General features: G+C 42.7%; 1 protein-coding gene across 1 annotated transcript; it reads right to left on the reverse strand.

Moving 5' to 3' along the window:
• Nucleotides 1-4404: 4404 nt before the first annotated feature.
• On the reverse strand, nt 4405-11721 carry LOC127326845 (plant intracellular Ras-group-related LRR protein 6). The gene is made up of 21 exons (XM_051353629.2): nt 11524-11721; nt 10481-10544; nt 10260-10396; nt 10080-10166; nt 9655-9730; nt 9442-9516; nt 9275-9344; nt 9116-9193; nt 8965-9025; nt 8788-8866; nt 8040-8130; nt 7713-7773; nt 7544-7614; nt 7322-7395; nt 6917-7054; nt 6688-6792; nt 6096-6220; nt 5924-6020; nt 5745-5819; nt 5193-5248; nt 4405-4887 (listed from the first exon to the last, which is right to left on the reverse strand). The coding sequence occupies exons 1-21, from the start codon at nt 11586-11588 to the stop codon at nt 4809-4811; spliced, it is 1764 nt and encodes a 587-aa protein (XP_051209589.1). The 5' UTR covers nt 11589-11721; the 3' UTR covers nt 4405-4808.
• Between the last annotated feature and the right edge of the window lie 2224 nt (nt 11722-13945).

The raw sequence follows: 13945 nt of genomic DNA on the forward strand, positions 1-13945 counted from the left end.
AGCTCAGAATGAAGCACTAAAGGCTGAAATCCATCGGCTCAAACTTGCTGCTGGTGAGACTATGGGCTCTCACGTGACAAGCAATTCATACCAAGGAACGAGCTCTCAAATGATGCAATAGGAGCAGCAACAAATACATGATCATCAACTAGCAAAGTACCAGCAAGAACTAGAAGAAATGGTGGAGCTTGGTAATGTTTTGAAGCAAAAAAATATAACAAGGAAGTTTCACGTGAAAAATTCAAGTAGAGAGCCTATTTTTCCTCGGCAATATCTATGTTGTTGTAACACTGGTAAAACTAATACTCCATCCGCTGTGTGACGTTTTATTGTGTCAAATATACCTTTTCGTATGTTGCTTGATATTTTCCCTTACTTGGAGGGATCTTGGTTTATATAGAGTTCTTATTATAAATTATAACTATGTATATAGTCAAGCTAATTCTGCTAATATCTTTTTATCACCTCCTTCTTGGGACGTGAGGATAAACAATGCCATATTATCTTAGGAGAAATATATTTCACCAATCTTGCATCACTAAAAATTTCTAGCAAAAATATTGTATATGTGATAGGAACTGTTATATGTTGCGCCCACATATGAATTGTAAATTGCAGTATTTTTTTTATGTGAAGATTATGTGTACGGATAATAAAGGGCGGAGCTCATGTTTTTATAATTAATTATCTGGACAAATAGTATTTGCCCAACAACTAATTTAGTGAATGCAGGTTTTATTAATTGATTTCGAGCTTGATTTATCATGTATTATCATGAACTAGTGCGTCTCGGTAGGCTAGTTGTTCTGTGACACACGTGTACTATACAATTTTTAGCAGTAGTGATTCACATGCACTCACACGTACTCGTGGTTTTGTGATTTTGATAGAGCAAGATATGCATGTAGAAATAAAGCATGTGTAACAATAAATCTATCCATATATAGGAAACCGTAGATAACATACAATGTTTGATAACATGCAAGGGTATGCATCAATACTCTACTTGGACTATCTGATGGGCCAGAGATCTGGAGCTCGGGCCGGGGTTGTTTTGGCATAGATAGTCGTTGGCGAGCTCGAAAGGTTGTGGAAGACGTGTGGTTGTTCCTAGACTTGTGGAGCAATAGTATACAAGATGCAGACCATAATGGCCAGGTTTTCATTTATGTGCCAGTGTCAGACATGACAGATGAACTCCTCAATTATGTTCCATTGTTCTGCAGCATCCATGAAAGAAGTTTTGCTGCCAGGTTGGGCAGTAAAGCCTGACTGTGGGTGTATAGATTTCTAATCCCAAGCCCCCATTGCCATTTGGGCATTGTGACTATCTCCCACGAAACACCTACTTCTTGTTCTTCCAAAAGAAAAAAAAAACTCCACTGCCTCGATACTTACTTACTCCCAAGCAATGCATTAACTCAAAAAAAAAAATCTATGGCTCAGAGTAATGCATCAATCATTGATTTGTATCAGCCTTCGTGGTATCCATCCTGGCAATCGTCTGTCAATTATCTGAATGACGGTTTGGAAAAGCCGCCTTGGGATTTTGTTCATTCAGAGTGGGATACCTAGATATGTGCATGAAATTCCCTGCAAGGGTTGTTGGCCATACGCCCAATAGTCGCAACGAAAAGATAAATTCTATTGGAATCCACATGAGTGGTAAATTTTTTTAGACTCCACGTTCAAAATATTAGTTCATTCCTATGCTCCCATAACTAACAATAAAGACGTTTGGAAAAAGTAGGTATCACTAAAAATTAAAATGTTTAGGTGGTAGCTTCGTCGAGGTGTTATTCTAAACAAACTTAACCTCGCATAGCGCAGCTGGAAAGGTCTTCAAAGTGTTGCTTTTATCATCATGATAAGAATATAAAAAAACTTATTCTTTCAATGCAAGTCCGGGTTTATATGGCTAGTTATCCATGTGGTTTCAAACTTGTATCCGCCTAGTAGTGTTGTAAATATTTTAGCAACTGGCTACGAGATATTGATCTCAAGGATAGAATCCTCATATGGGTAGAAGCGGTTGCGTTGTTATGGTCGGTATGGCTATGCGGAAATGACATGGCTTTTAATTCTAAAATCCGTCTTATTTGCAGGACGCGGGTTATTTTTAGTGTGCTCACTAACTCTGATCATGGTATTTCTTCAAAGACCGGGACACCGTGTTCTATTTACGAAGGTGTGCTTTTGTTGGAGCAAGTGGTAAAGGATATTTTTCTCCCATATGGGTGGCGGCATAGTCTATGGATCGGCCCTCATGTCCCATAGGCATTTTTCATAGTCGTTAAGGACTTTGTAATTTTCGATTCATTTCTTTCTGTTCCTTCTTGTACTCTCTCTCATATCGGATGTGTGCAGCCTAGTTGTCCAGAGGCCGGGTGTGATCTCTATGATGCTATCGCATTGATTCTAACTTTTGATTTTAACAAAAACACCATTTGTTATAATAAAAAAAATATGTGCATGGCAGTAAGCATATTGTACAGCCTAGGATATTAGCGGCAGCCAAGGCATCATCCCCTTGCATGTGGGGGGAATCATGGTAATCTTGTAGTAAAAAATAATTTTGAAACTTTACTCATCTTGTGGTAATTAATTTTAAGTCGGCGAAGTCTCCAAAGGTGTCAAGTAGCAATGTGTCATCTGCGCATTAAATAGCTAGGAGGGGTGGCGTAGAATACCAACTGGATAGGTTTGATCATCTTTTGTAGACCATCAGCCATGATGTTAAAAAGATATGGAGACAAGGGGGTCACCGTGTCTACTCTCCTGGCTATATGGAACTTGTCCCTGCTAAAGCCATTAGTTAACAGATGAGCTTGCGAAGTGTCAAGAAGATGATGATGATGATGTTGAAAGTTTTGAATAGGTGTCATCGTATTTACTTTTGGGTCCAGATATTTTCATAATCTAATGTAGGCACACAAGAATTAATATAAATACATTCACATTTAAAAAAAGTTGAAGCAAAATTCACATGATTTTGTTGGATTTCGATAGAATTTAAGTGGATTCTCTGGTCCGTTTTGCCAAACAGCAAACGAAACTCGAAAAGTTGAGTGTTGAAAAATATTTTTGAAGGTAAAATTTAAAGCCAAACCAGGTGGGCCTTCCTAGCTCCGAAGCCTTAAATATGGTAAATCGATTAAGTCATTAAGAGCTCTCTATAATTGGTAGCTCGAACCTGTTTTAGCTGCAAGTCGACTTTGTTTTGCCTGCGCCGTTGCGCGTACACGGTAGAAGTGATACTGGAAGCGCGTGAGAAGGAAAGGAAAAAAAAAAGATCTCGAACGTACTTGGCATTCCAAACAAATAAGCCGCCGAGTATGGAAGCTGACATTTTGCTTTGGAACGTATGTGCGGTCGATCCATCTATATATATAAATCAAGCCCCCTCTTCTTCTCGATCCAAACCCATCTTCTTCTCGATCCAAACCCAATCAACTGATCCACAGGTACAGCAACGGGCAAACTGCAAGCGAATCGACCCAGCTACAGCTCGCCCGGAAGCTAGCCGATCGATCATGGTGGGGTACCTGCCGAGCTTCGACATCACGCCGCCGCCGCCGGCGTCGTCGTCCACCCAGAACCCGCCGCCACGGCCGCGGCCGCGGGCGGCAGCAGCGGAACAACAACAGACACCCTGCTGGATGATCTTCGGAATCTTGGCCATTGCTGCGATCGTGGTGGGCGGCTTGATGATACTGTTATTTCTTCCCTGGATCGTCTATGTCATGGGATCCCCGCAATACACTGTCACGATCAACTCCGTGTCCGGCCTTGACCCCGCCACTGACCTCCGGCTGCCGGTGCTCGACCCTGCGTTCAACCTCACCTTACGCGCCGCCTCCACGAGCCACCGTTTTAACCAGTGCGTCCAGCCCAGGACCTACCTCGGGGTGGCCTACGGCTGCATCACGCTGGCCACCACCCCCACGGCGCAGCGGCTCTGCGTCGGGCCGAGAGAGGCGGTGGATCAGCAGCTCATCGCGACGGGGACCGGCGTGCTCGTGCCGGGGACCGTGCTGGACAGCCTCGCCGCCGATATACGGCAGGGACAGCAGGTGTACCAAATCACTGTTTATACCGGTTGGTGGTGGTGGTAGTCCTACTCTACTCGGAAGGTGTAGTCTGGTGGACGGTGGTAGTCCTACTCTACTCGGAAGGTGTAGTCTGGTGGACGGTGGTAGTTCTCCTGCATGGTTTAGAAAAAAACTTTGTCTAGATCGAATGTATTTAGACATGTTTTAGCTATGGATTCATTTATATCTAGAAAAAAAATTGTGAAACATTTTTAGGAATGGAGGGAGTATATTTTTCACAACAAGATGGGATTTTAGCATGCACGAGCGTTTACACCGAGAAGTTCTCCGAATATAAAGCAAAGACCACATGTTTACCATAATCATTTTACTGAATCAGCAATACGGTCCTACTCTGAAATTCAGAGATACAGAACACCATCCAACACGTCATGTTTGGCAACCAAAAACACAAGCTGTATATTGAATCCAAAATATAACCATCCATTACAAAGTCAGACACAGAAATAAAATTAACTGGACTGTCTTCTTTTGTATCTTACTGCTTTGTCAACCCATAACGCGTCAACGAAAGATCTGAATATTGCGTACGGCAAACTTCTCGTACAAGATTCGAAACAGCATTCCAACCAAGCAGGCAGCGTAGACGGATAATTATATCAAACCATAAGGAAGGATGGAGGGCAAGACGAGAAGGAACTATGTGAATCATGGACGATTAACTCCAGCCATAATTTTCCTTCTTTATGATAGTAATCATTGGGATGACGGGAGCCTTTCTTTGAGGTACGTGAGAACAGCCTTCGTGCCTCGATCCAGAATAGTCCGTCTTATGCTGTACAAGAAACCAAAACGAGGATGAGCATTTTTTTCTGCTAGTCGAATGTATATCATCAAAAACGAAAAGTGTGAACTACATCTTTCATGTATTTTCTTTCTTCTTTTTCATCGAGCAAGTATGCCCTATTAATCATCGAGAAATTTCATTTTTATTTTCATTTCGTGCGAAGTCTACAAATTAGTTGTTGCCAAGGTTGTGCATATGTAAATTCTCCAGTGGGTTTCTTTGCTCAACATAGGCATCAAATGGTGCATGCTTACTTATCGCAAAAACAAATAAATACAGGATAGATGCTTTACCTCCTGAGGGGATTCCCATCAAGTCTCAGCACTTGCAGGTTTGGCTCAAGCAGACCCTGCTCACAAAATCCAAAATAAAACCAATGAGTACAGTGCTTAAGCGAGAGATGGAAAAATACTACTTGTGAGCAGGAACTACTATTTGTTACAAAACAGCTATTTGTAAAATGTAACAAGAATATAACTACAAACAGCTATTCTAAGAAACTGTCTATGCATATGTAACAAGAATATAACTACCAAAAAAACATACTTGAGTTGTGCATAAGAGGCAAGTGGCCTAAACTATATCTCACAATAGTTTGCTGCAGATGCAAAACATCAGGAAAGTTGAAAAGGTTTGGAAGGACAGTAACAGACTCAGATTCAGATGCACATCCCAAAATTCTCAGACGAGAGCTACTAGCCTGGTACTTTGGTCAAGACAGCCTAGTCACTGCTGTCAAATGCCATGAGTACACATTTATAAAACTTGTAATAACCAGCCAAAGCCACTATTGAGTATCATGTTAACAACCGTAAGTGTGCTAGTTAGTAAAGCCACCAGCATACCAGCTCGGCAGGGAGCGCTGTTATATTGTTGTCTGATAGATCAAGCTCAACAAGAACAGTAAAATCCTTAATACCCTGTTTAAGTGCAGTGAAGTCAGCACAAGCAGAAATTTGAAGAAAGACAAGGATGTTCTAAAAGCAGAAAAAAATACCATCTCCCTTGTAACCTTGGTAATTACCTCTGGTACAGTTGTAAGATGATTCTGGCCAAGGTTAAGAATACGCAGCTGTTTCAACCGCAAAAGGCCAACAGGAAACTCCTGGAGTTTCATTCGTCTGCTCACAGATAGAGAGAAAATAAGCTTTCATAGAATGGTTTATGTAGCTTACATGATTTGCATATAATTCAACCTAAGGTAGAGTTCCTGCAGCTGTGGTAATGAAGAAACCGTAGAAGGTTCGGTTAAACATGATGCATTGCCACTTAAATCCAGTACTTCAAGTTTTGACAAAGCCTCGAGATCGGCGGATGATATCTGCAAGAAATGTAACTGTTATAGTTTGCAAAATGAGATTTGTGACATTACTACTGATTTCCATGTCAAAGTTAATACTCCCTTGTCCATCCATTTTGGTCTATAAGTCATTCGAACTGTACTTAAGATATGCTCTTGGCGGTCGCCAGAAGAAAAAACATCAGACATGACATTGTACGGACAATTGGCATGTAAGAACATTTTTCAAATCAATGTAGAATTGCTCATGCATAACATGAATCACAAGCAGAAGGCTAGAATAATTTTAATTGTTAAAGCAAAAAAAATAGTGTAGATTCAACAACCGTCGATCGATTCCAAAATTGAGGGAATCATGTTCAGTAGCGAGACTATGCAAGACTGATACTCACTCTCGAAATAAATGAGAAAAACACATATGCTGGAGATATGCTCATCAATAATAAGCCGGAACATGCAAGTATACAAAGATAAGATCATTATATTACCTCTGCCAGAGGATTATTGTCCAGTTTCAAAGAAGAAAGACTTGGAAGGGAGGAAACTACCATGCCAGGCCACTTTTTTATCTTGTTATTAGACAAAATCAAAGTCTGCAAAAAGGAAGTAGAAGAAAAGAAAAAGATTTAGTTGAAACCTTTATATATATAGATGCCATGCAATTAAGACGAAAATGGTTAATAACATCACAATGCAACGTTGTCCTAGAAGACTCACTTGAAGTGATGAGCATAATGACAACTCATTTGGCAGATCTTCTATCGAATTCTTAGAAAGATCAAGTTTCAACACATCACTTGTCTCCCAAGCTGCAGGTGGTACACTGGTCGCACCAAGACCACTCAAGTTCAACTCCTGGTATAGTTAATTGACATAAAATCAGCGGATATATAGTCAGAAAAACATTGCTTGGTTTTCTCTGTCTTTTTAATAATACAAAGGCGAGGTAAAAGAATACAGCACATAACAAAACAAAACAACCGCGAATTAGCTAGGTTAGCATGATGGCTCTGAATACGATTCCCCGAATGGTTCAAGAGCCATGTGAGAAACACTTCAGCTTTTAATTTTAAAAAGGTAATCTACCTTTCGGTTGCAAGTATGTTGGCAAAATAACCTAACCTTTGAAGACTGAGACAATCGTCTTGCTGCAGAAATCTGGTCATCTTTTGTTGGGGTACTTCTGGACCCTGATGCTGCAGGAGAAGTATGTTTAAGAAGCTTTTTAGTAGCGGTGAAGTAGTTCTAATCCAAATCTCGAGATGTTACATGTACCAAACAAGCAATACAAAATAATGCATTACAATAAAATCGAAAAAGATATGATTCAGCATTTTCAGTTACCTTCCTCATCCGATGAAAGGCGGCTACGCAGATACTTCAACAATGTTGATGTTGGTCCAGAAACCAAAGAACTGGCAACCAATATAGATTAATAGGCTGGCAACTCTGCTGAGAATCCTAACGAATAGTTTTACAACATTAAGAGTACAGGACATGTAGCATAGCATACCTACGAAGTGTCCTCATAGGATTTCCGCTGAGCAGAAGCTTTCTTAGGGTTGTCATTGTACCTTGAAATTGCATCCAATGCATGAGTGTCCAAAACAAGAATGTTCAATAAGAGGGTAGCACATCATACACCCAGACTCAGTTCTTACAACAAACGCACATGCAAGAATTTTGAAATATAGTCTATCCAACAAAAATACAATAACGCAACGCCAACGCAAGAATTACATGCACACAAACTTCAGAGTGGATCATTAATTACTTAACCAAACAGGCGACAGTAGGACCAATACTACGAAAGGTAGCACTGCACAGCAAAAAAACCTACCTAGTTCAGGTGGCAGGCCAGATAGTTCATTGTTTGACAGATCAAGGAATGCGAGCTTGAGTTTGCAAGCTCCCACAGGATACTCCTTTAGCTGATAAGAGTAGCACATTTATCAGAAAATAAAAGATAAACAAAATAGGATCTTGCTTCTTGTATCATGTATCATGTTATGTCAATGCTAGCATTATGGATGCTGAGAGTTGCAATTTGGTAAGTAACAAAGAATGTTCAGTATTCACAATGCTCTCATAAGTTACAGTTAGGTGTTAGGATCAATCTTTACATCAGTTATCTATATCATGACAATGTTCCACAGTTTCCTTCGATATGTAATAGGCTAGTTAATGAGAGCTTAAAACCAGGAATATACAAGCAAGCCAATGCTTCCTAACTGTGAGGCAGGGGCGGACCTATGTTATGCTAACAGGGGACACTGGTCAAACTTGCTTTTCTTGGTAATTTTTAACCATTTATAGTGTGTGACACCCCTAAATCTTGTTAAAAAATATGAGTGACTAAGAGAGTGACACCGGTATGTTTTTATTCTGGATCCACCCGTGCTGTGAGGAAAGATTATTTGGCACCAGGGAAGGGGTAAGTGCTACACTCTATTAACTACACGCAATTCTAAATAATCAGTAGTTGTTACAGTATCTTCAATTTGTTAAATGAAGAAAAAAAAACGTGAACCTGGGAAAAGCTTTAAATATCAGATTGAAATTCTCCCATGTAAAGAATTGAATAAAACCTGATTGGAGTGAAGATCGACTGTTCCTAATTTTGATAGCATGCCAATTTCAGCCGGTATTGTTGACAATAAGTTATTTCTAAACCAAAAACAGAAATATAGTTAATTTACATTATAAAAATAATGCAGCACAAATAAAATCACAACTATAGTCTGAAGTAGGAGCAGATAACTAACCCCATATAGAGCTCCGCTAGAGAAGAGCAGCCTTTTATGGAAGAAGGAATTGAGGTTATTTCTGGTATAAACAAAGGTACAAAGCTGTCAATGCCAATAAAAAGATTATTGTACACACTATGACAACAAACAACAGGGTAGATTCACTCACTATTCTGGTGCAAGTCCAGACGAATTAATTTTGAAAGTGCTCCGATACTAGCTGGAACGGTAGTAAGCAGATTTTTTGCTGTATTTATTTAGATATTAGTTTCAGGGAAAGAAAAACTCAACAAGATAATGTAAATTCGATAGTATTTTGTTTGCATACCGGCATTTATCTCTGTAAGCATTGTCCATGATGTGAACATATTTTCTGGAAGTAGCAAAAGCTTGTTACCCTGAAAATTTGTAGCAATTTGAGTTTTTCCGCGAAGAACAGACAAGCAGCACAACAGAAGGGAAAATTCAACATAACATTCCATAAGAATTTTGTACCTCCAGATCAAATTTACTTAGCTTGCAGCAACCAGCAACTTCTTCTGGCAATCTTGATATCTTATTGTTTGATGCCTATAGATAACGCAATATAGTATTCAGTGTACCACCAGAGTAAATAATGAAACGTCATATAATTCGGCAATGATCAACTGCAAATTCATAGAAGCCGAAAAAATATGGTGAAAATAGAAATTCATAATTCTAGTTTACCTTTAATTCTGACAAGTTGAAGCACCTGCCAAGGCTAGCTGGCAGCTCAGCAAGGCAATTATTTGAAAAGTCAACCCTGCCAAGAATAGAAGTGGCTCATTAATATAAGAATATTTAGCATCCGAGATAAAATTTTGGGCTAAGTGCAAATCAGCAACATCTAGAACCAACAAATGGTATTTATTGTTGTTGAGACTGGTGAGCCCTATATTTAATGTTCACTGAATGATAAGATTCAGCATTCATATTGATCCTTGAGTAATTTGTTTCCAGAAGGGGTTAATATTAACTACATAGTAAAACAATGGCCCGTAGATGTTCAGCACGAGAATACAAAAAATGTACAAGAAGATTGATGGTTTGTCACGTGATAGATTGAAGTCAATTAATGCAAGTGAACAACAAAAGGTACATGGTGGACTTACTTGACCAAAGCAGTAGCCGAGCCAATCTCTTCAGGGATAATGTTTATCTGATTGAACGAGGCATCCAGCGATTTTAACAAAGGAAGGCTGCACAAAAGAAGATTGTCAGAAAGTGAGACGATAATATAAGGGTCCGCATCTATCTCGGAAATCACCGAATTAGGATAAACTGCCACATACTCTCCAATAGCAGCAGGAAGGGAAGATATCTGGTTGTGGCTTATGTTTAGCACGACAAGAGAAGACAGGTTCCTAAGGTCTTCCCTCAACACTTCCAGGTTATTATGAGCCAGTATGAGCTTCTGAAGGTCTACTCCCTGAAAATCAAGCAATTGTTGGTTAACTTGGGGTCCTTGTACAGTATAGCTAGCGAATAAGAGGCACGGGTACGGTAAGCTTACCTCCCACCATTTGTCATCCTGGCTGCCCGTGTCTAAGTTGTTGTACACCTCCGCAGGGATCTCGCTGAAGAATTACGTTGAACAAAAACACACACATAAAGGTACTGTCAGTAGGACAACAAGAGACGGACTAAATATCACCCCTAAGGTACGACGAGACATGAAAAGCCTCCATCTTGAAAATGTGGTTTGCACTAAGAAATTTGCATTTGGTTGCCGCAATTTTACAGTGTGTAGTTTTTTTACCATCATTAATCTTACAGTGTAGTTGTAATGTTAACTAAGAAGTGGGCATTGAAGGTAATAAACAGTAACAGAGAATTTGCCGAAAATGCAGCTCATAAAAGGGACGGGTTGCACAGCTTGCAATTGCACGCAGAGGTGCCGTTGGCGGGAAAATAACAGTTAACCGAGGATGGGATAATTATTATGCATAGTAGGATGAAAATAACGGTTGCGGAACAGGAGAAATCAATGAACAAGCTCCGTTGGGTGAATGTGGGTTACAGTAAACTAGTTAAACCTAGTCTCGAAGTACGCGACCGTCAATTGGATCTATTTCTTTCACACGGTCAACTGGAGCCTTTATTTAACACATTTTAGTTTGTAGGAAGATTCCCCGCTCTGAAATAAAGTCTATTTGGAGCTTCTTCCAAAGAGGTTGGGATTCTAGTTTCAATTGGATGTGTCCCGGTAATATCGTTAACGACGTGATCTCAGAATGCGGTGATTACATTAATTAAGAAGTGTGCAGAAATGCAGGCAGTCCTGACCCCAAAAGTGCATCTCCCTCATCTCAAAAAAACAAAAACTACATCTCCCTAAACCCACACGTTTTCTCCCTAAACCTGGTCATCGCATCTGGGATCTGAGCATGGCGGTGCTCAGAATCGTGTAATGTTGCATCGGTTTCTAGTATTACCAGTTCAGGGCACGGTTAGTAGAGACCAGGAACTAGTGGCGGTGAAGTTGGACCAGCACAGCGGAATGGATCGAGATCCAGCTCGAACAGAGGAGGCGGAGAGGGAGGGAGGGGAATGGACCTGAGGGAGCGGTTGGAGAGGTTGAGGGAGCCGGACTCCCTGGCGGACTTGAGGACCCGCTCCATTATCGCCGAGCCTAGCTTCTTCTTCCGGCGCGCGGGGGAGGATTCTGTCCTTGGGACTTCAGATCGCCATTGCTACGGCTACGGCATCGCGGCCGGTCTCTCTCCAGCAGCAACAGTTCAGCAAAATTAAACAGAACAGAAGAAGTAAACGCTAAACTAATCACTCCAGCACATCCCAAGCCCATCCCAAGCCCAGCCCAGCGCCCCAGCCCAGACCTAGCGGTTGAGGGAAGTGTGGCGTCGTGGTCTCGTGGAGGGATTCTACAAGAGCCACCTCGTTAAGAGCATCTCCAGTCGCGTCCCCCAAAGCGCGCCGGATCGAGCGTTTGGGGGACGTGTTTTGTTCGTGCCGTCTTTGGGGGACGTCGCTCCCCAGCCGCGTCTCCCAAACGCCGCCCCCAAACATTTAAATTACTTTTTTTAACACATAAACCATTTATCAAATGTAGCATATGAATAAAAATGTTTGCGAGGATTGTTTTCAAATTAAATTACAACAAACAATAAAACAAGTAATCAAATATAATAAATAGGGCTAGATGCTACATCAAGGTGCCACAATATTTCCTTTGATCCTCCACAAATGCTCAACGAGATCAGCTTGAAGTTGCTCATGCACATTGCTGTCACGGATCTCTGCGTGCATGGCGAGAAAATCAGCAAAATCTGCAGGCAACTCATGATCAACCTCCGCAAGAGGGTCTTGACACTCATAGGGACCAACATGTGACCTAACATGATTCTTGCAGTCATCCTCGATGATCATGTTGTGCATGATCACACAAGCCTGCATCACCTCCCACATTTGGTCGTGGGACCAGCTTAGAGCAGGGTACCGGACAATGGCAAATTGTGCTTGAAGCACACCAAATGCCCGCTCGACATCCTTCCTGCAAGCCTCCTGTCGTGTAGCAAAGTGGGAATTCTTCAGACCTGGTGGATTCGAGATTGTTTTGACAAAAGTGGCCCATTTTGGATATATACCATCGGCTAGATAATAGCCTTTGGTATATTGGTGGCCATTGATCTCATAGTTGCATGGCGGAGCATGCCCTTCCACTAGTCTGCCCGAACACGGAGACCATTTGCAACACGTTGATGTCATTGTGTGATCCCGCCATGCCAAAGAAAGAATGCCAAATCCACAGTCATAATCTGCCACGCCTTCAAGCACCACACCGCAATATCCATGACGGCCTTTGTATATACCTTGCCAAGCAAACGGGTAGTTCTTCCATGCCCGGTGCATGCAATCGATGCTTCCAAGCATTCCAGAAATCCTCCGGCAAGATTTTGTGCCATGATCCTTGCGATCTCTTCCGCAGCTTGGCCCTCTCAAGTAGTATTTGCCAAACTTTCCCACCACAGCTCGGCAAAACTTGTACATGCACTCAATGGCGGTAGACTCACTCATGCGAAGGTAGTCGTCCCGTGTATCGGCAGTGCTCCGTATGCAAGCATCCTCATGGCGGCGGTGCACTTCTGAATCGACTAGTACCCGATGACTCCTACGGCGTCGAGCTTGAGCTTGAAGTAGGGGTCGAACTCTCGAACGCCGTGGAGGATATTCATGAACAGCCCCTTGCTCATCCTGTACCGGCGCCGAAAATTGTCGGCATGTGTTGCCTCGTCGGTGAAGTAGTCGTTGTGCAGCATGGCATGCCCCTCCATCCTCTGCCGGGGCTTGGACTTCCTTCTTCCCGGCCTTGATCCTCCGCGGCGCGGCCTCTTCCTCTTCTCCGCCTCAGCGTCAAGCATGTCCTGGAGGGACGCGATGATCAGCAAATGCTCCCGCAGGTCGTCGTCGAAGACTTGCTCGTCCTCCAGCAGCAGGGCAACCATCTCATCGTCGCTGTCCATGGCTAAAGCAAAATCAATGGTTAAAATTGCGCCGAGGCAGACGACGCAACAAACAGCGGCCAATCGCGCCTACCTGGCAAGTCGTCGAGCACCTTCTGTACGCGGAGGTGGGGCGGATTTGACGGCGCGTTCTGGGACGCGCTGGCTACGCGGCGGCGGCGCCACGACCGGTGGGAGCCCAGCCGCGACAACGGTGCCGACTCTCAGCACAGATCAGACGCCCAAACGGCCGGGAAATCCAGCGGCGGCGGTGGGGTGGGAAGGAAGGAGCGACGAGAAAAGAGGCGCGAACCAACGGTTTATGCAAATAGTCGCCGACATGTGGGAGCCCGCCTCGCTTTTCGTTGTGTCCGGCGTCCCCGGTGCGTCTCCTGTGGGACGGGGACGGGCTCGGGGCGCCGGACACCGAATGGGGGCGCGCCGGACAAAAAAGGGCTTTGGGGGACGCGGCTGGAACGCATTTTCTGTCCGGCGCGCCCCAAATCCCTTTGGGGGAC

This window comes from Lolium perenne, chromosome 6 (assembly GCF_019359855.2).
Source record: "Lolium perenne isolate Kyuss_39 chromosome 6, Kyuss_2.0, whole genome shotgun sequence".
Taxonomy (NCBI): Eukaryota; Viridiplantae; Streptophyta; class Magnoliopsida; order Poales; family Poaceae; genus Lolium; species Lolium perenne.

Coding starts and splice junctions, on each gene's coding strand:
- LOC127326845 (XM_051353629.2), bottom strand. CDS start 11,588: ATGGAGCGGGTCCTCAAGTCCGCCAGGGAGTCCGGCTCCCTCAACCTC. Junction 6,221..6,687: donor ACAATAATCCTCTGGCAGAG/GTAATATAATGA, acceptor CATTTCTTGCAG/ATATCATCCGCCGATCTCGA. Junction 5,249..5,744: donor CAGCGCTCCCTGCCGAGCTG/GTATGCTGGTGG, acceptor TTTTGTGAGCAG/GGTCTGCTTGAGCCAAACCT.